This window comes from Nansenia antarctica (assembly GCF_963989245.1).
Source record: "Nansenia antarctica genome assembly, chromosome: 9".
In the NCBI taxonomy this organism is placed as follows: Eukaryota; Metazoa; Chordata; class Actinopteri; order Argentiniformes; family Microstomatidae; genus Nansenia; species Nansenia antarctica.
The window spans coordinates 571,731-592,330 of record NC_137679.1 but is presented as its reverse complement, the minus strand read 5'-3'; the positions used below and the strand labels follow the sequence as shown (position 1 = coordinate 592,330).

Genomic DNA, 20,600 nt, shown 5'->3' with positions numbered 1-20,600 from the left:
CAGAGAACTGAAGTGAAAAAAAGTGTGTGTGTGTGTCTCTCTCCCAAGCGCCTTGGCGAGGAGAAGGTGACCATGATGGCGCTGCTCCGGGCGACGAAGGAGGTGTGCGGGCTCGTCGTGGGCTGCAGATACATAGGATTAAATAAGTACGAGATCACGATGAGCCATCCGAAGGGGAAAGAGAGGCTGCTCGACGGCTTCAAGATCAAGGAGACGAGGGTCATGGCGAGGGAACTGTGCGGGGACGAAATGGTGGTGTCCTTCATCGGACTGCCGGTCTACACAAAGGACGGGGACATTCTAAGGAAATTAACAGACTGGGGGGTGCAAGCGGTCTCCCCGATAAAGAGGAGGATGTGGCCGGGGACCAGCATATGCGAAGGAACACGGTTTGTAAAAGTGAAATTTAATGATGTTGTAAAATCGCTGCCGTACTCGACCAAGTTCGAGACGGACAATGGGTCTGATTTTTTTCGGGTGATTTATGACAGACAGGTGAAGGTGTGTAGGATGTGTCTGCAGCCAGGGCACATCCTACGGGAATGTCCCGAGTTCAAGTGCAGAAGGTGTGGGCTCAGCGGGCATTATGCGAGGGAATGCGCGACTTTTGAAAACAAGTGCAGGGGGTGTGGGGACCTGGAATCCCAATGTAAGTGTAGGGAGGAGGAAGTAGTGACGAGTCCATCCACTGTTTTTAGACAGAGGGAGGAAGAAGGGAAGGGGGGAAAGGGGGAAGAGGAAGAGAAGGGAGAGGGAGAGAAGGGAGAGGGAGAAGAGGGAGAGAAGAGCGAGGGAGAGGAGGAAGAGAAGAGCGAGGGAGAAGAGGAAGAGAAGAGCGAGGGAGAGGAGGAAGAGGGGATGGAGGAGGGAGTATCGTTGACAGCTCAGACTGTGTCAGAGACTCAGAGCACGAGGTGGTCGGGACTGACAGGAGAGAGTGGGATGGGGGGGGGCATGGGGTCGAGCCTCGACAGCTTTATGGGGGTAACCCAGGCATCGGAGTTGCAAGGGAGCGCACAGACGACCGGGGGGAGAGGTTCCCAACAAGAGCCTTTGCCCCCGAGAGTCGGGCGCCCGAAAGAAGCACAAGAGGCAGGCAACAAAGCAAAGGAGGGAACCCCCATGAACTTACGGATACGAGGGGCCGTATCCGCAAGCCCCCCCCCGAAAGCATCTGAAAAGATGTTAACAAACAGTGACGATGGGTGCGGGGAGCAAGACGAGTCTGAGCTGTTGACGATAGTGGGAGGGAGGAAGAGGGCGCTTTTAGCGAGGAAACTAAAGCGCAAATCAAAGCTGCAGAACGTGGAGGGAAAGAAGAAATGAAATAAAAAATGGCAGTAGAGAGAATCCTGGTACTCAGTCCCTTCCCTGAGGCGCAAACGCCGGCGTAAGGACCGCAAGCAATGACGGGGCTGCAGAGCAGGCCTGCTAGCAAGGCTAAGGAGAAGCCCAAACAAACCAGCTTTACCAAGCATTTTCCTCTCTAACGTCAGATCCCTGACGAACAAGATGGATGAACTGAGACTACAGGTGGCCAAAAACAGCATCGTAGGGGATAGCTGTGTGATTATTCTGACCGAAACCTGGCTAAATGACAACATTGTGGACGCTACCGTTAGCTTAGAGGGCCGCACGCTACATCGCGCCGACCGAACGGAGCGTAGCCGGAAGTCAAGAGGAGGTGGGATCATAATATCGACGAAGGATAGCTGGTGCTTGAACACAAAAACTGTAAGTAGCCTCTGCTCCCCAGACCTAGAATACTTGACTGTTAAATGCCGACCCACATACCTGCCTAGGGAGTTTAACGCGGTGCTAATTACATGTGTGTATATAGCGCCTAGCTCAGACAGCAAAGTAGCATTGGCGCGACTATATGACGTCATTAGTAGCCAACAAAGTACTGATCCACAGGCTATTCACATCATAGCGGGGGACTTTAATCATGTCGACCTGAAGGCAGTACTACCCAAGTTCTATCAGCATGTAAAATGTGCAACGAGAGGAGAAAAAACACTGGATAAGGTATACACCAACATCAAACGTGCTTACAAAGCTAGTCCGCTAGCTCATCTAGGCATGTCTGACCATGTGTCAATCCTCCTGATTCCTGCATACACTACAATGGGGAAAAGTGCTCCCACCACCACTAAGACTGTCAGAACCTGGCCAGAAGGGTCCGCTCCACTGCAGATCTGCCTAAATGACACCCTATGGCAGGAATATGAGCATGAGGACCTGGAACAGTACACGTCGTCGGTTCTGAACCACATAGTGAACTGCACCAACTCAGTCACCGTGGACAAACGGGTCCGGGTCTACCCCAACACGAAGCCATGGATGACTGGGAAGGTCCAAAAACTGATAAATGAGAGGGACAACGCCTTCTTCGCAGGGAAGCGCACACCGCTGTACAGCTCCACCAGGGCCAACCTAAAGCGCGGCATCAAAGCGGCCAAGGCAGAGCACAGAGAGAAGATTGAGGAATGCCTCCTGAGCAACGACTCCAGGCGGATGTGGCAGGGGGTTCAGCAGATGACAAACTTCAGAGCCAAAAGGCTCACAGCCACAGAGGACGACCCCCTGCTGGCGGGAAAGCTGAACACCTTCTACGCCCGGTTCGACTGAAGGCGGTGGACCCCAGGAAAGCCTCGGGGCCGGATGGCGTCCTGGGACGGGTGCTGAGAGACTGCGCCGACCAGCTGGCCGGGGTTTTCACCAACATCTTTAACCAGTCCCTGTCCCAGGCCACCGTCCCACCCTGCCTGAAAACCTCAACTATCATCCCAGTCCCGAAGAAAAGCACGGTGAGCTGCCTAAACGACTACCGCCCGGTGGCACTCACACCAATCATCATGAAGTGCTTCGAGAAACTAGTCCGGGCCCACATACTCACACGCCTCCCGCCCAACCTGGATCCATACCAGTTCGCCTACAGAGCCCACAGGTCCACAGAGGACGCCATAGCGACGACTCTCCACGCCACTCTATCCCACCTGGAGAGGGGAAACAGCTACGCGAGACTGCTCTTCGTGGACTTCAGCTCCGCCTTCAACACCATCCTTCCAGACAGGCTAGTGACCAAACTACTAGACCTGGGTCTATCACACTCTATATGTGCGTGGATCAAGGACTTCCTGACCGACCGCCCCCAGAGGGTGCGGGTGGGCCCCCACACCTCCACAGCCCTCAGCCTCAGCACTGGGTCCCCCCAGGGCTGCGTGCTAAGCCCCATCCTCTACAACCTCTACACCCACGACTTCACCCCCGTCCACCCCAGCAACTACATCGTAAAGTTTGCAGACGACACCACCGTGGTGGGATGTATCTCGGGGGGGGACGAGGCGGCGTACAGGGATGAGGTAGAGCAACTGAGCAAGCTGTGCAAGGTTAACAACCTGCTGCTAAACAAGTCAAAGACCCAGGAATTCATCGTAGACTTCAGGAGGAAAAAGTCCGAGATCCAGCCCCTGCTCATCGACGGAGAGAGCGTGGAGAGAGTCTCAACCCTGCGATTCCTGGGACACAACATGCGGGATGACCTGGCCTGGAAGGACAACACAAAAGGCACCATCAAGAGGGCACAACAGCGGCTATACACCCTGAGATGCCTCAGGAAAGAACACAACAAGCAGGAGATACTGGTGGCCTTCTACCACGGCGCAGTGGAGAGCATCCTCACCTTCGGCATCTCCAACTGGTTCCACAGCTGCACAACAGCGGAGAGAAACGAGCTACAGAGAGTCGTGAGAACAGCACAGAAGATCACCGGCGCCCCCCTCCCCTCTCTGGAGGAGCTGTACAACACACGCTGTCTCAGGAGGGCCTCCAAGATCTCCAGGGACCCGACCCACCCTGGGTACGAACACTTTACCCGGCTGCCCTCGAAAAGGCGGTACAGGACCCCGGCCGCTAAGACAAACAGACTGAAGGACTGCTTCTACCACAGGGCCGTCAAGGCCCTGAACACAGAAAAGGCCTAAGTTCTGGGCCCAGGACAGTCCGGACATTAGCAGCAATTTCCTCTACAAGCCCATTACTTTGATGAAGTTCAGAGAAATGTTTATGGCCCTAAATGAACAGGGTTTAGTTATGTTATTGGACATTCACTTTGTAACTGATTCTACGGTTTGATTACAACCAATGGTTGTAATGTTTATAGGAGGTTCTAACATTTACTGTAATTGAAACATGTCCAATTGTAATCTGTTGAACCAACTTGTGAATACATACTTCCCTACCAGTAGTTTTTCAACTGATCAAATTAATCAATAACACTTTTGTGTTAAAATGGCATTGTTAAGCATAAACAATTTTATGCACCAAAAATGAGTGAAAATGTTTATCTATGGGGGCCAGTTATGAGCGAAGATAAGGTATTCTGCAGATGGAAATACCTTATGACTCTTTCAGCTAATGAGCTTCATGTTAATGAGCTTCATGCTAATTAGCTGTATGTTAATGAGGTGTATGTTAATGAGCTGTATGTTAATTAGGTGTGTGTATGTTAATGAGCTGTATGTTAATGTGTTTCATGCTAATGAGATTCATGTTAATGAGCTGTATGTTAATGAGCTTCATGTTAATGAGCTTCATGCTAATGAGCTTCATGCTAATGAGCTTCATGCTAATGAGCTGTATGTTAATGAGCTGTATGTTAATTAGCTGTGTGTATGTTAATGAGCTGTATGTTAATGAGCTTCATGCTAATGAGATTCATGCTAATGAGCTGTATGTTAATGGAGTGTATGTTAATGAGCTTCATGTTAATGAGCTTCATGCTAATGAGCTGTATGTTAATGAGCTGTATGTTAATGAGCTGTATGTTAATTAGCTGTGTGTATGTTAATGAGCTGTATGTTAATGAGATTCATGCTAATGAGCTTCATGCTAATGAGCTGTATGTTAATGAGCTGTATGTTAATGAGCTTGTGTCAAAGTGGGCGGAGCTTAAGTCAAAGTGGACGGAGCTTGTGTCAAAGTGGGCGGAGCTTAAGGCAAAGTGGGCGGAGCTTAAGTCAAAGTGGGCGGAGCTTGTGTTAAAGTGGGCGGAGCTTAAGTCAAAGTGGGCGGAGCTTACGTCAAAGTGGGCGGAGCTTGTGTTAAAGTGGGCGGAGCTTGTGTCAAAGTGGGCGGAGCTTGTGTCAAAGTGGGCGGAGCTTAAGTCAAAGTGGGCGGAGCTTATGTCAAAGTGGGTGGAGCTTAAGTCAAAGTGGGCGGAGCTTGTGTCAAAGTGGGCGGAGCTTAAGTCAAAGTGGGCGGAGCTTGTGTCAAAGTGGGCGGAGCTTGTGTCAAAGTGGGCGGAGCTTAAGTCAAAGTGGGCCGAGTTTGTGTCAAAGTGGGCGGAGCTTAAGTCAAAGTGGGCGGAGCTTGTGTCAACGTGGGCGGAGCTTGTGTCAACGTGGGCGGAGCTTAAGTCAAAGTGGGCGGAGCTTGTGTCAAAGTGGGCGGAGCTTAAGTCAAAGTGGGCGGAGCTTAAGTCAAAGTGGGCGGAGCTTAAGTCAAAGTGGGCGGAGCTTGTGTCAAAGCGGGCGGAGCTTGTGTCAAAGTGGGCGGAGCTTAAGTCAAAGTGGGCGGAGCTTAAGTCAAAGTGGACGGAGCTTGTGGCAAAGTGGGCGGAGCTTAAGTCAAAGTGGGCGGAGCTTGTGTCAAAGTGGGCGGAGCTTAAGTCAAAGTGGGCGGAGCTTAAGTCAAAGTGGGCGGAGCTTGTGTTAAAGTGGGCGGAGCTTAAGTCAAAGTGGGCGGAGCTTGTGTCAAAGTGGGCGGAGCTTGTGTCAAAGTGGGCGGAGCTTGTGTCAAAGTGGGCGGAGCTTGTGTCAAAGTGGGCGGAGCTTGTGTCAAAGTGGGCGGAGCTTAAGTCAGAGTGGGCGGAGCTTAAGCCAAAGTGGGCGGAGCTTAAGTCAAAGCGGGCGGAGCTTGTGTCAAAGTGGGCGGAGCTTAAGTCAAAGTGGGCGGAGCTTGTGTCAAAGTGGGCGGAGCTTGTGGCAAAGTGGGCGGAGCTTGTGTCAAAGTGGGCGGAGCTTAAGTCAGAGTGGGCGGAGCTTAAGCCAAAGTGGGCGGAGCTTGTGTCAAAGCGGGCGGAGCTTGTGTCAAAGTGGGCGGAGCTTAAGTCAAAGTGGGCGGAGCTTGTGTCAAAGTGGGCGGAGCTTGTGTCAAAGTGGGCGGAGCTTGTGCCAAAGTGGGCGGAGCTTGTGTCAAAGTGGGCGGAGCTTGTGTCAAAGTGGGCAGAGCTTAAGGCAAAGTGGGCGGAGCTTGTGTTAAAGTGGGCGGAGCTTAAGTCAAAGTGGGCGGAGCTTAAGTCAAAGCGGGCGGAGCTTGTGTCAAAGTGGGCGGAGCTTGTGTCAAAGTGGGCGGAGCTTGTGTCAAAGTGGGCGGAGCTTAAGTCAAAGTGGGCGGAGCTTGTGTTAAAGTGGGCGGAGCTTAAGGCGAAGTGGGCGGAGCGTAAGTCAAAGTAGGCGGAGCTTGTGCCAAAGTGGGCGGAGCTTAAGGCAAAGTGGGCGGAGCTTAAGTCAAAGTGGGCGGAGCTTAAGTCAAAGTGGGCGGAGCTTAAGGCAAAGTGGGCGGAGCTTAAGTCAAAGTGGGCGGAGCTTAAGTCTACGTGGGCAGAGCTTAAGTCAAAGTGGGCGGAGCCTAAGTCAAAGTGGGCGGAGCTTGTGTCTAAGTGGGCGGAGCATAAGTCAAAGTGGACGGAGCTTGTGTCTAAGTGGGCGGAGCTTAAGGCAAAGTGGGCGGAGCTTAAGTCAAAGTGGGCGGAGCTTGTGTCAAAGTGGGCGGAGCTTAAGTCAAAGTGGGCGGAGCTTGTGTCAAAGTGGGCGGAGCTTAAGCCAAAGTGGGAGTGGCTTAGACAGTTAGTGGGCGGAGCTTGTGTCAAAGTGGGAGTGGCTTAGACAGTTAGTGGGCGGAGCTTGTGTCAAAGTGGGAGTGGCTTAATTGATTAATTACAATTTTCTTTCATTTGCCAACAAACGACCTACCTAGACTGTACGCAGTTGCACAGACAGTATTGCTTTAGGATGAAAAACAGAAATCGGTGCCAGAAAGTCCCAGTCACCCAAAAATCGGCACGATGAAGCGTCACAGGGGTCCGGTCGCGTGCCCCGAGTTTCGAGGCGCTAGCTCAAACGGTCGCTCCGTGGCGCCCCCTTTAATTACGGATTTCGCACTTACGTCAAAGCTCCCCGTTTGGGCCACGAATGGCCGATCAAGCCGAAACTCTGGGTAAACACTTGTCTCACCAAGATGTTCGACATATGTGAAAACCAGACCTCTAGCTCACAGCTAGGAGGGGAGTTATGAATTCTGGCCACAGGGGGCGCCGCAACCGAGTCGGGGCTCGGATATGTGTTCGGCGGGCCCAAGCCGATTCGGAAAATATCTGAACCGTGTCTGTGGCACTTACGGTTGCTGAGCTAAAGTCCTTTAACCTAGCCCAGTGGGCGGAGCTTGTGTAAAAGTGGGCGGAGCTTAAGTCAAAGTGGGCGGAGCTTGTGTCAAAGTGGGCGGCGCTTGTGTCAAAGTGGGCGGAGCTTAAGTCAAAGTGGGCGGAGCTTAAGTCAAAGTGGGCGGAGCTTAAGTCAAAGTGGGCGGAGCTTGTGTCAAAGTGTGCAGAGCTTGTGTCAAAGTGGGCGGAGCTTAAGTCAAAGTGGGCGGAGCTTGTGTCAAAGTGGGCGGAGCTTAAGTCAAAGTGGGCGGAGCTTGTGTCAAAGTGGGCAGAGCTTAAGTCAAAGTGGGCGGAGCTTAAGTCAAAGTGGGCGGAGTGAGCTTGTGTAAACACTGTGAATTTGTGTCTGATATTTACTTCATACACACCAAGTCAGTTCAAATGTCTTTTATTATGAAGAACACACATTGTAGCTGCTCACTCACATGTAAAACATCTGCTTAATTGATAACTATAGAAATAATAATAATAATAAAGTTTACAATAATCTAGGAGATGTACAAATGTACAACTAGGACAAGCGCATAAAAAAACCACACATTTTCTACAAGGTCAGAACAAAACAAAGTTGGTGTCGATATAAAGTTGCGTCACAAAAAGAGAAATATACAGTTACGTTCACATGTACTCAACTTCTACATTCTAGAAGACATGGCGTTGGTCCCAAATTGACAATAAAACCTAGTAAACAGACCATGCATGGTCTGGTGTTAGCTGATGGAGACGCTAGTAGGAAGGTCGGCCGCGACACCAAACTGCTCACACACCTTCCTCAGCCTCTCCTCCAGGACGATGTTCCTCTTCACCTCCAGGTTGTAGTTGAACTTCAGGTCCTCGATCTCCTCGAAGAACGTCGGGTCAAAGTTCTCCAGCTCCTTCTGTAGCTGTCTCTTCTCCCGGTCTGAGGTCTTCAGCAGCGCCTTCAGCTCCTGATAACCTGACGACCATAAAACATAAAACATGACGCAGGGTTGATCTGTCCTGTGTGTTCTTCTGTTTGGAACATGGAACCTGATCTCTTTTCAGCCCCCCCCAAGAGGCTGTTGTCTTTTGCCAGGCCGCCAATGTAAATACGAATGAGTTCTTATTGTCCTGCCTGGTTAAATAAAGGTTAAATATGAACATATGATATGCCTTTTATTGAAGGCCTCCTTGCATACAAGAGCACTTGCTTACAAGAATAATGCCAATCATTAAGTGCTATAAACACACACACACACACACACACACACACACACTCTCTTGTTTGTATTGATAGGAATACACCCGCAGATCAACTTATGTATGTACAAAAAATTAAGTAGAAAAATTATTCAAATTATTTCTTTTTTTATAAATACTTTAAATATAAAAATGCCAATAGTGTGGCATCACAGAACACATGCATGTAGTTTTATTTTTTTAAGGAGTCTTTTGGGAAATCTGTCCAACAGAACCAGAACACTTTTCCGTGTCTCACCTGGTCCAGACGTGTGGTCAGAGTTTGTCCCAAACCGCTCCCTGTACTCACTGAGCCTCTGGTCCAGTTCCGCCCTCTCCCTCTCCAGCCTGTCATTGGTCAACCTGAGACACAGGAAACACTCATGAGATGACTTATATAGACTGACTTATACTGACTGACTTATATAGATGACTTATATAGACTGACTTATATAGACTGACTTATATAGATGACTTATATAGACTGACTTATATAGACTGACTTATATAGATGACTTATATAGACTGACTTATATAGATGACCTATATAGACTGACTTATATAGATGACTTATATAGATGACTTATATAGACTGACTTATATAGATGACTTATATACAGTAGATGACTTATATAGACTGACTTATATAGATGACTTATATAGACTGACTTATATAGATGACTTATGAATGAATGAATGGTCTTTATTGTCATTGCTATAGTACAGGTACCAAACAACGACATTAAGGAGGGGTGGCTCCCCTGGTGTTAGGAAAGAAAAAAAACTTTAAAAAAACCACAAGAAGGGAAGGAGCTGGTTTACATAAATAAAGGCTATGTACACTATCCACTATACTATACTGTACAGATAGACGACTAGGGTTGTCATATTGCACATAGTGTTATTGCACATTCATTTAAAGTGTCGCAGTTTGCAGGCTTGAAATGTACATATTTGTGCCTCAGCACTACACCTGATTTTTTCAGTCCAGCAGCTGCCATCAATCCGTCCAGACTGTCCAGGGCCCAGAACCTAGGTCTTTGCTCTGTTCAGGGCCTGGATGGCCCTGGGGTAGAAGCTGTTCTTCAGTCTGTTTGTCCTTGCGGCCATGGTCCTGTACCGCCTTTTCGAGGGCAGCCGGGTAAAGTGTTCGTACCCAGGGTGGGTTGGGTCCCTGGAGATCTTGGAGGCCTTCCTGAGACAGCGTGTGTTGTACAGCTCTTCCAGAGAGGGGAGGGGGGCGCCGGTGATCTTCTGGGCTGTTCTCACGACTCTCTGTAGCGCATTTCTCTCCGCGGTTGTGCAGCTGGAGAACCAGTTGCAGATGCCGTAGGTGAGGATGCTCTCCACTGCGCCGCGGTAGAAGGTCACCAGTATCTCCTGCTTGCTGTGTTCCTTCCTGAGGACTCTCAGGATGTAGAGCCGCTGTTGTGCCTTCTTGATGGTGGCTGTTGTGTTGTCCTTCCAGGACAGGTCATCCTGCATGTGCACCCCCAGGAATCGGAGGGTTGAGACTCTCTCCACGCTCTCTCCGTCGATGAGCAGGGGCTGGATCTCGGACTTTTTCCTCCTGAAGTCTACGATGATTTCCTGGGTCTTTGACTTGTTCAGCAGCAGGTTGTTAACCTTGCACAGCTTGCTCAGTTGCTCTACCTCATCCCTGTACGCTAGGGATGTTACGCTCGACGCAGTAGTCACGACACGGCGTCTATCTTCCGACGCAATGTGCGTCGATACAAATGTATCGATGCTTGTGTCAAATGGCAAAAACCACGTGACTACTCGAAGAAAGATTCGTACGTCACACACGCACATCTGACGCGTGTGTCAATCGTTCCGCAAACGGGGCAGTGTTCCAAGTTTGGTACTGCATAAAATGACGTTGAACTCTCTCATATTCACTCATATTCGAGGGTTGTAGTCAGAGTGGAGACATACGGACGCTAGACAGAATACATTTATAGACAGAGATAGAGATAGAGATAGAAATAGACATGAGATTGGTAGATATTGATAGATAGATATAGAACATACAGAGATAGTCATAGATTCATACTTGCAACACATAGGCTAGCCAGATAGATACACATAAAAAAACGTTGCCTGTTCATGTACACAAGCAATAAATATTTGATTGTTCACATAAGCACAAGTCTGTCCAGTTTCCACAATGTAGCCTTGTTTTGCACTCTTTCCCTGTTCCACGAGCACGTCCCAACACTGTTGACCCTGTTATGACATGTTGACCATTTATATCTGCTCCAATTGTCAAACAGCCAATGTCCACTCATGCCGAAATGTCATTCCGATTTGTATCCTTACATGTCAAGGGGATAGTGGAGTGAATTGGACTGGTGATCGGAAGGTTGTGAGTTCAAATCCTGCCTGAAACACCACCACTAGTGTGCCCTTGAGTACTACAATTACTCCAGGGGGAATGTCCCTGTAAGTAGCTTTTGGATTAAAAGCGTTTGCTAAATGGCAAATTCTATTCTATTCATATCAGAAATGGACACAACAGTTGCATTTATTTATTTATTCATATATGTATTTATTATAGTCTACTAGACACACCAACATTTAAGACCACATATATGGCCACATACACATCGACACAGTTTGTCACAGCACCTTTATTGAACAAGACATCGCAGATGACGGTGGGCTTATTGTATTTTGCCTCAAATTCCTGACTTGTGAATCAGTCGATACAGCCGCCATACCACGACCTGACCAGCAGATGTCATTGTGGAGCTGCTGTACCACGACCTGACCAGCAGATGGCAGTATCGGCAGTACCACGACCTGACCAGCAGATGTCACTGTGGAGCTGCTGTATCGACTGCATCGATAGATCGACACTTTTTCCGACACAATTGTGTCGATCTGTCAATTGCGTCGAAAGCTTCGTTTCCCCCATCACTACTGTACACCGCCTCGTCCCCCCCCGAGATGCAGCCCACCACGGTGGTGTCGTCTGCAAACTTTACGATGGAGTTGCTGGGGTGGACGGGGGTGAAGTCGTAGGTGTAGAGGTTGTAGAGGATGGGGCTTAGCACGCAGCCCTGGGGGGACCCAGTGCTGAGTCTGAGGGCTGTGGAGGTGTGGGAGCCCACCCGCACCCTCTGGGGGCGGTCGGTCAGGAAGTCCTTGATCCATGCACAGATAGAGTGTGATAGACCCAGGTCTAGTAGTTTGGTCACTAGCCTGTCTGGAAGGATGGTGTTGAAGGCGGAGCTGAAGTCCACAAAGAGCAGTCTCGCGTAGCTGTTTCCCCTCTCCAGGTGGGATAGAGTGGCGTGGAGAGTCGTCGCGATGGCGTCCTCTGTGGACCTGTGGGCTCTGTAGGCGAACTGGTATGGATCCAGGTTGGGCGGGAGGCGTGTGAGTATGTGGGCCCGGACTAGTTTCTCGAAGCACTTCATGATGATTGGTGTGAGTGCCACCGGGCGGTAGTCGTTTAGGCAGCTCACCGTGCTTTTCTTCGGGACTGGGATGATAGTTGAGGTTTTCAGGCAGGGTGGGATGGTGGCCTGGGACAGGGACTGGATGAAGATGTTGGTGAAAACCCTGGCCAGCTGGTCGGCGCAGTCCCTCAGCACCCGTCCCAGGACGCCATCCGGCCCCGAGGCTTTCCTGGGGTCCACCGCCTTCAGCACGCGTCTCACTTCATGCTCTGTGAGGGTGAGGCTGCTGAGAGCTGGAGAGAGTGGTGTTTGTGTTGTGGTTACCTCCGTTCGCCCCTCGTCGAACCGGGCGTAGAAGGAGTTCAGCTTTTCCGCCAGCAGGGGGTCGTCCTCTGCGGCTGTGAGCCTGTTGGCTCTGAAGTTTGTCATGTGCTGAACCCCCTGCCACATCCGCCTGGAGTCGTTGCTCAGGAAGCATTCCTCAATCTTCTCTCTGTGGTCTGCATTGGCCTCTTTGATGCCGTGCTTTAGGTTAGCCCTGGTGGTGCTGTACAGCGGTGTGCCCTTCCCTGCGAAGAAGGCGTTGTCCCTCTCGTTGATCAGTTTTTGGACCTTCCCAGTCATCCATGGCTTCGTGTTGGGGTAGACCCGGACCCGTTTGTCCACGGTGACTGAGTTGGTGCAGTTCACTATGTGGTTCAGAACCGACGACGTGAACTGTTCCAGGTCCTCATGCTCATATTCCTGCCATGGGGTGTCATTTAGGCAGATCTGCAGTGGAGCGGACCCTTCTGGCCAGGTTCTGACAGTCTTAGTGGTGATGGGAGCACTTTTCCCCATGGTAGTGTATGCTGGGATCAGGAGGATTGACACATGGTCAGACATGCCTAGATGAGCTAGCGGTCTAGCCTTGTAAGCACGTTTGATGTTGGTGTATACCTTGTCCAGTGTTTTTTCTCCTCTTGTTGCACATTTAACATGCTGATAGAACTTGGGTAGTACTGCCTTCAGGTCAACATGATTGAAGTCTCCTGCTATGATGTGAATAGCCTGTGGATCTGTGCTTTGTTGACCACTGATGACGTCATATAGCCGCGCCAATGCTAAGCTACCGTCTGCATTCGGTGCAATGTAAACGCTTGTAATATACACTGCATTGAATTCCCTCGGTAGGTAAGTGGGTCGGCATTTAACAGTCAAGTATTCCAGGTTTGGGGAACAGTGGCTACTTACAGTTTTCGTGTTTAAGCACCAGCTATCCTTCGCAGATATAATGAGGCCGCCTCCGCGAGTCTTACCGCTAAGCAGCGTGCAGTCCGCACGGTGTAGAGTGCGGCCCTCCAGGCTAATCGCGGAGTCCAAGATAGTTTCATTTAGCCAGGTTTCAGTGAGAATAATCACACAGCTATCTCCCACGATGTTATTTTTGGCAACCTGTAGTCTCAATTCATCCATCTTATTAGTCAGGGACCTGACGTTGGATAGGAATATACTCGGCAAAGCTGGCTTGTCCGGGCTCCTCTTTAGCCTAGCTAACAGGCCTCCCCTGCAGCCCCGTCGTTGCTTGCGGTCCTTACGCCGACGTTTGCACCTCAGGGTCGGGACTGAGTACCAAGGTTCTCCCAGTAAGCGGGCGATCTCGTGATAAATCCTTTGCTGTTTCAGGAACTCCGCTGTTACTGTCTTCTCGTTTTGCGTACCAACTTCTAGTAAGTCGTGCCTGCTGTAGGTACTATTTACACAGCCGTTCCCTATAAGTACTAAAATAAAAATGTACATACAAATGCACTTAAAAACACTAAAGAATAAGATATATACAGTAGATGACTTATATAGACTGACTTATATAGATGACTTATATAGACTGACTTATATAGATGACTTATATAGATGACTTATATAGACTGACTTATATAGATGACTTATATAGATGACTTATATAGACTGATGTATATAGACTGACTTATATAGATGACTTATATAGACTGACTTATATAGATGACTTATATAGACTGATGTATATAGACTGACTTATATAGATGACTTATATAGACTGACTTATATAGACTGACTTGTATAGATAATAATAATAATAATAATTCATTAAATGTATATTCATTATATAATTCATTAACATTTTTCCGAGGCTCAAAGACGCTGAAATAGATTACTTATATAGACTGACTTATATAGCGTCTTATTCCAAAGCGCTTTACAACGGCCTCTCATTCACCCATTCACACACACATTCACACACCAATGGCGGCAAGCTACCATGCAAGGCGCCGGCCCGCTCACTGGGAGCAATTTGGGCTTCAGTGTCTTGCCCAAGGACACCTCGACATGTGGCCAGCCGGGGCTCGAACCGCCGATCTGCCAACCTTGCGATCATTAGACGGCAGCTCTACCTCCTGAGACACAGCCCCCCGTTAATGACATAACAGATCAGAAGACACAACTACAGTATGTGGCATGTGGGGTCAAAGGTCACCTCAGAGTCTGGAGCTCTCTGCTGAGGCCGCCAGACGTCTTTGCTTCTGTTGGGAAGTTCTTCAACAGCTCCACCTAGAGGATCACAACCCAGCAGCATCTAATGATACAGCTGATAGGACATTTAGTTTTCTAATGTATTTACAGTTGTATAAACCATTTGATTACGCAGAATGAGAGAGAATCTACTGAATCTACACACACACACACACACACACACACAAACTTGGTCCTCCATCTGTCTGACAGCTCTCTGGGCTCTCTCCTTCCTCTCCCCCCTCTCCTCCCTCTCCTCCCTCTCCCCCCTCTCCTCTCTCTCTCTCACCTGGTCCTCCCTCTCCTCCCTCTCCTCCCTCTCCTCCCTCTCCTCCCTCTCCTCTCTCTCTCTCACCTGGTCCTCCATCTGTCTGACATCTCTCTGGGCTCTCTCCTCCCTCTCCCCCCTCTCCTCCCTCTCCTCCCTCTCTCTCACCTGGTCCTCCATCTGTCTGACAGCTCTCTGGGCTGTCTCCTCCCTCTCCGTGGCGTCCTCCAGCTGGACCTTCATCTCTGAGACGGTGGCGCTGTGCTGGGAGACGCTCAGCTCCAACGCTCTCATCTTGTTCTCAAACATCCTGAGAGAGAAACAGAGAAACAGTCAACGTCTGTCTGTCAAACATCCTGAGAGAGAAACAGTCAAACAGTCTGTCTGTCAAACATCCTGAGAGAGAAACAGTCAAATAGTCTGTCTGTCAAACATCCTGAGAGAGAAACAGTCAAACAGTCTGTCTGTCAAACATCCTGAGAGAGAAACAGTCAAACAGTCTGTCTGTCAAACATCCTGAGAGAGAAACAGTCAAACAGTCTGTCTGTCAAACATCCTGAGAGAGAAACAGTCAACGTCTGTCTGTCTGTCAGCCATCTGGCACCCGTCAGTCAGTCAGTTAGCCAGTTTTTATTTGACAATCATGACATGTACATAAAAAGGCATATTATCAACGGCATATATATCATACACTTACATGGGCTGTCGAGGAATGAGCACACAATACAATCCCAGGATTTATCGGGGAGGAGACTGATCACACGATGTGAGGTCCCTCCCTACTCTATTCTAAACGAGCTGTTTCTTTACTGCTTTTTAAAAAACTGCTCTCTGATTGGAGGAACTTGAAGGAGATGGGAAGTGTGTTCCGTTCTATGGCGGCAGTGAATAGAAATGTGTTTCTGCCCGTGACCGTTCTACATTCAGGGACGACGAGGTCTGAGCTACCTCTTGGCTGCATAGCCATGGATGTTTCTGAAACACACAACATGATCACATCAATACTCGGGAACTTCCTCGTGCACAATTCTCAAGTCCGGCTCAAGGGCGGCTGTGTCTCAGGAGGTAGAGGCTGTGGCTCAGGAGGTAGAGGCTGTGTCTCAGGAGGTAGAGGCTGTGTCTCAGGAGGTAGAGGCTGTGTCTCAGGAGGTAGAGGCTGTGGCTCAGGAGGTAGAGGCTGTGTCTCAGGAGGTAGAGGCTGTGTCTCAGGAGGTAGAGGCTGTGTCTCAGGAGGTAGAGGCTGGTGGAGGTAGAGGCTGTGTCTCAGGAGGTAGAGGCTGTGTCTCAGGAGGTAGAGGCTGTGTCTCAGGAGGTAGAGGCTGTGTCTCAGGAGGTAGAGGCTGTGTCTCAGGAGGTAGAGGCTGTGTCTCAGGAGGTAGAGGCTGTGTCTCAGGAGGTAGAGGTTGTCTCAGGAGGTAGAGGCTGTGTCTCAGGAGGTAGAGGTTGTGTCTCAGGAGGTAGAGGCTGTGTCTCAGGAGGTAGAGGCTGTGTCTCAGGAGGTAGAGGCTCTAAAAACAGTGGAGATGGTGGTGGACTTCCGTAGGAAAGCAGCCCTGCCCCCTCCCATCACGCTGGGAGGTACCCCGGTGGCCTCCGTGGAGTCATGCCGCTTTCTAGGCATGACCATCTCCCGGGACCTTAAGTGGGAGCGGAACACCGAGGCCCTCACGAAGAAGGCCCAGAAGAGGATGTTCTTCCTCCGGCAGCTGAGGAAATTCAGGCTGCCGAGGTCCATGATGGTCCAGTTTTACACGGCCATCATAGAGTCCATCCTCACCCACTCCATCATCACCTGGTTCCCTGCTGCAACGACCAAGGACAAGGCCAAGTTGCAGCGGGTGATACGTTCAGCAGAGAGGGTGATCGGCTGTCCCTTGCCCTCCCTCAACTCCTTGCATGACACCAGGGCTCTGAGGAGGGCAAGAAAGATCATGGCAGACCCCTTCCACCCCGGCCACGGCCTCCTCACCCTGCTTCCCTCTGGAAGAAGGTTGCGGCTGCCTAAGGCACTGAAGGCCCGCCACAGGCTCAGTTTCTTCCCCTCAGCCGCCAGGCTGCTAAATGACTCTGGCTTCCCCCTCCCCCCCACCTCCAAGTCTGCCCAGGACTGAACATGCACTAGACCTTGAATAACTCTGCACTGCACTTTATTTACAGCACTATCCATGCACTGTCTGTCCTGTATTGTCCTGTTTTTGCATTTGTATTGTACTTGTTTTGTTCATATATATGTGAAAAAAGCATAAATGCACCTTCTGTAATGCCAAAGCAAATTCCTATATGTGTCAAGCATAATGGCAATAAACGTTATCTGAATCTGAATCTGAATAGAGGTTGTGTCTCAGGAGGTAGAGGCTGTGTCTCAGGAGGTAGAGGCTGTGTCTCAGGAGGTAGAGGCTGTGTCTCAGGAGGTAGAGGCTGTCTCTCAGGAGGTAGAGGCTGTGTCTCAGGAGGTAGAGGCTGTGTCTCAGGAGGTAGAGGCTGTGTCTCAGGAGGTAGAGGTTGTGTCTCAGGAGGTAGAGGCTGTGTCTCAGGAGGTAGAGGCTGTGTCTCAGGAGGTAGAGGCTGTGTCTCAGGAGGTAGAGGCTGTGTCTCAGGAGGTAGAGGTTGTGTCTCAGGAGGTAGAGGCTGTGTCTCAGGAGGTAGAGGCTGTGTCTCGGGAGGTAGAGGCTGTGTCTCAGGAGGTAGAGCCGCCGTCTAATGATCGCAAGGTTGGCAGATCGGCGGTTCGAGCCCCGGCTGGCCACAAGTCCAAGTGTCCTTGGGCAAGACACTGAACCCCAAATTGCTCCCAGTGAGCGGGCCGGCGCCGTGCATGGTAGCTTGCCGCCATTGGTGTGTGAATGTGTGTGTGAACGGGTGAATGAGAGGCCGTTGTAAAGCGCTTTGGATAAAGGCATAGCTATATAAGCGCAATCCATTTACCAAGTCCCAATTGAAGTTGAATAACTCTTCTCCCGGGAGCCAATAATTTGCCGAAATACATTGGGGGCGATGTGGGTGCGGGGGGGGGGGGGGGGGGCAGCCTTAATGTAACCCTGACTAACTTGTTTTGAGAAGTCTGAAGTTCTTTTATAAATAACGTTTTTTATTTTCTGTGATGAACTACCGTTAACTTCATACAGACAGACCTGACCTCACCTGGTTAACTTCATACAGACAGACCTGACCTCACCTGGTTAACTTCATACAGACAGACCTGACCTCACCTGGTTAACTTCATACAGACAGACCTGACCTGACCTGGTTAACTTCATACAGACAGACCTGACCTCACCTGGTTAACTTCATACAGACAGACCTGACCTCACCTGGTTAACTTCATACAGACAGACCTGACCTCACCTGGTTAACTTCATACAGACAGACCTGACCTGACCTGGTTAACTTCATACAGACAGACCTGACCTGACCTGGTTAACTTCATACAGACAGACCTGACCTCACCTGGTTAACTTCATACAGACAGACCTGACCTGACCTGACCTGGTTAACTTCATACAGACAGACCTGACCTGACCTGACCTGGTTAACTTCATACAGACAGACCTGACCTCACCTGGTTAACTTCATACAGACAGACCTGACCTGACCTGGTTAACTTCATACAGACAGACCTGACCTCACCTGGTTAACTTCATACAGACAGACCTGACCTCACCTGGTTAACTTCATACAGACAGACCTGACCTCACCTGGTTAACTTCATACAGACAGACCTGACCTCACCTGGTTAACTTCATACAGACAGACCTGACCTCACCTGGTTAACTTCATACAGACAGACCTGACCTGACCTGGTTAACTTCATACAGACAGACCTGACCTCACCTGGTTAACTTCATACAGACAGACCTGACCTCACCTGGTTAACTTCATACAGACAGACCTGACCTGACCTGGTTAACTTCATACAGACAGACCTGACCTCACCTGGTTAACTTCATACAGACAGACCTGACCTGACCTGGTTAACTTCATACAGACAGACCTGACCTCACCTGGTTAACTTCATACAGACAGACCTGACCTGACCTGGTTAACTTCATACAGACAGACCTGACCTGACCTGGTTAACTTCATACAGACAGACCTGACCTCACCTGGTTAACTTCATACAGACAGACCTGACCTCACCTGGTTAACTTCATACAGACAGACCTGACCTCACCTGGTTAACTTCATACAGACAGACCTGACCTCACCTGGTTAACTTCATACAGACAGACCTGACCTCACCTGGTTAACTTCATACAGACAGACCTGACCTCACCTGGTTAACTTCATACAGACAGACCTGACCTCACCTGGTTAACTTCATACAGACAGACCTGACCTCACCTGGTTAACTTCATACAGACAGACCTGACCTGACCTGGTTAACTTCATACAGACAGACCTGACCTCACCTGGTTAACTTCATACAGACAGACCTGACCTCACCTGGTTAACTTCATACAGACAGACCTGACCTCACCTGGTTAACTTCATACAGACAGACCTGACCTCACCTGGTTAACTTCATACAGACAGACCTGACCTCACCTGGTTAACTTCATACAGACAGACCTGACCTCACCTGGTTAACTTCATACAGACAGACCTGACCTCACCTGGTTAACTTCATACAGACAGACCTGACCTGACCTGGTTAACTTCATACAGACAGACCTGACCTCACCTGGTTAACTTCATACAGACAGACCTGACCTCACCTGGTTAACTTCATACAGACAGACCTGACCTCACCTGGTTAACTTCATACAGACAGACCTGACCTCACCTGGTTAACTTCATACAGACAGACCTGGCCTCACCTGGACACCACAGAGGTCTTCCCGGGCTTCATACAGACAGACCTGGCCTCACCTGGACACCACAGAGGTCTTCCCCGGCCTGCTGCTGTCGGCTCCCTCTGGACCGGACCTGGACTGGGCTGCCAGGAGACCCTTCTTGGACTTCTCCAGTTCCGCCCCCAGCCTCTCATTGGCCGCCTCCAGCCTCTCATTGGCCGCCTCCAGCCTCTCATTGGCCGCCTCCAGCCTCTCATTGGCCACCCCCAGCCTCTCATTGGCTGCCTCCAGGTTGGTCTGGGACGCTCTCAGCTTCTCCACAGACCCGGCCTCCTGCAACGACCCAAATGAGTCCATTAGTGACATGCAAGGAGCTAGCACGTACATAATGAGCTAGCATAAGGATATCGTTTCACAAAATGACATAGTTTTTTTTAATAGTATGTGTGAAAAGTTTAGGATTGAATGTCAGAACTTCACAGGATCTTAAAAGAAGAGTTATACCCTTTTCATTTCCTTGCGCAAACGTTCATTTTCCATCACAATTTTTTCCATTCCTTTGGTTTTTGACTCCAGCTTGGAGCTCAGTTGGGCATCGGTCTGTCCCTGGAGCTTCTCACAGTCACTCTGGAGGACATGGGAGAAGGAGAGAACACATTACACCTTGTCAGATGAGGCCGTGCTGCCTTAAACTGCCTTAAACTGCCTTAAACTGTCCTAAACTGCCTTAAACTGTCTTAAACTGCCTTAAACTGCCTTAAACTGTCCTAAACTGCCTTAAACTGTCCTAAACTGCCTTAAACTGCCTTAAACTGCCTTAAACTGTCTTAAACTGCCTTAAACTGCCTTAAACTGTCCTAAACTGCCTTAAACTGTCCTAAACTGTCTTAAACTGCCTTAAACTGTCCTAAACTGCCTTAAACTGTCCTAAACTGCCTTAAACTGTCTTAAACTGCTTTAAA

General features: G+C 49.7%; 1 protein-coding gene across 1 annotated transcript in view; it reads right to left on the bottom strand.

Moving 5' to 3' along the window:
* Window positions 1-8,154: 8,154 nt before the first annotated feature.
* cep290 (centrosomal protein 290) overlaps window positions 8,155-20,600 on the bottom strand; it is a gene marked incomplete at its 3' end in the record, with an annotated part of 134,070 nt that continues 121,624 nt past the window's right edge. Inside the window, exons 44-50 of the mRNA XM_080539129.1 lie at window positions 20,143-20,265; window positions 19,715-19,971; window positions 15,794-15,820; window positions 15,014-15,155; window positions 14,543-14,616; window positions 8,904-9,007; window positions 8,155-8,381 (exon numbers count right to left, since the gene is read on the bottom strand). Of these exons, the coding sequence (XP_080395255.1) occupies window positions 8,155-8,381; window positions 8,904-9,007; window positions 14,543-14,616; window positions 15,014-15,155; window positions 15,794-15,820; window positions 19,715-19,971; window positions 20,143-20,265 (954 nt within the window). The remainder of the gene's footprint in view (window positions 8,382-8,903; window positions 9,008-14,542; window positions 14,617-15,013; window positions 15,156-15,793; window positions 15,821-19,714; window positions 19,972-20,142; window positions 20,266-20,600) is intronic.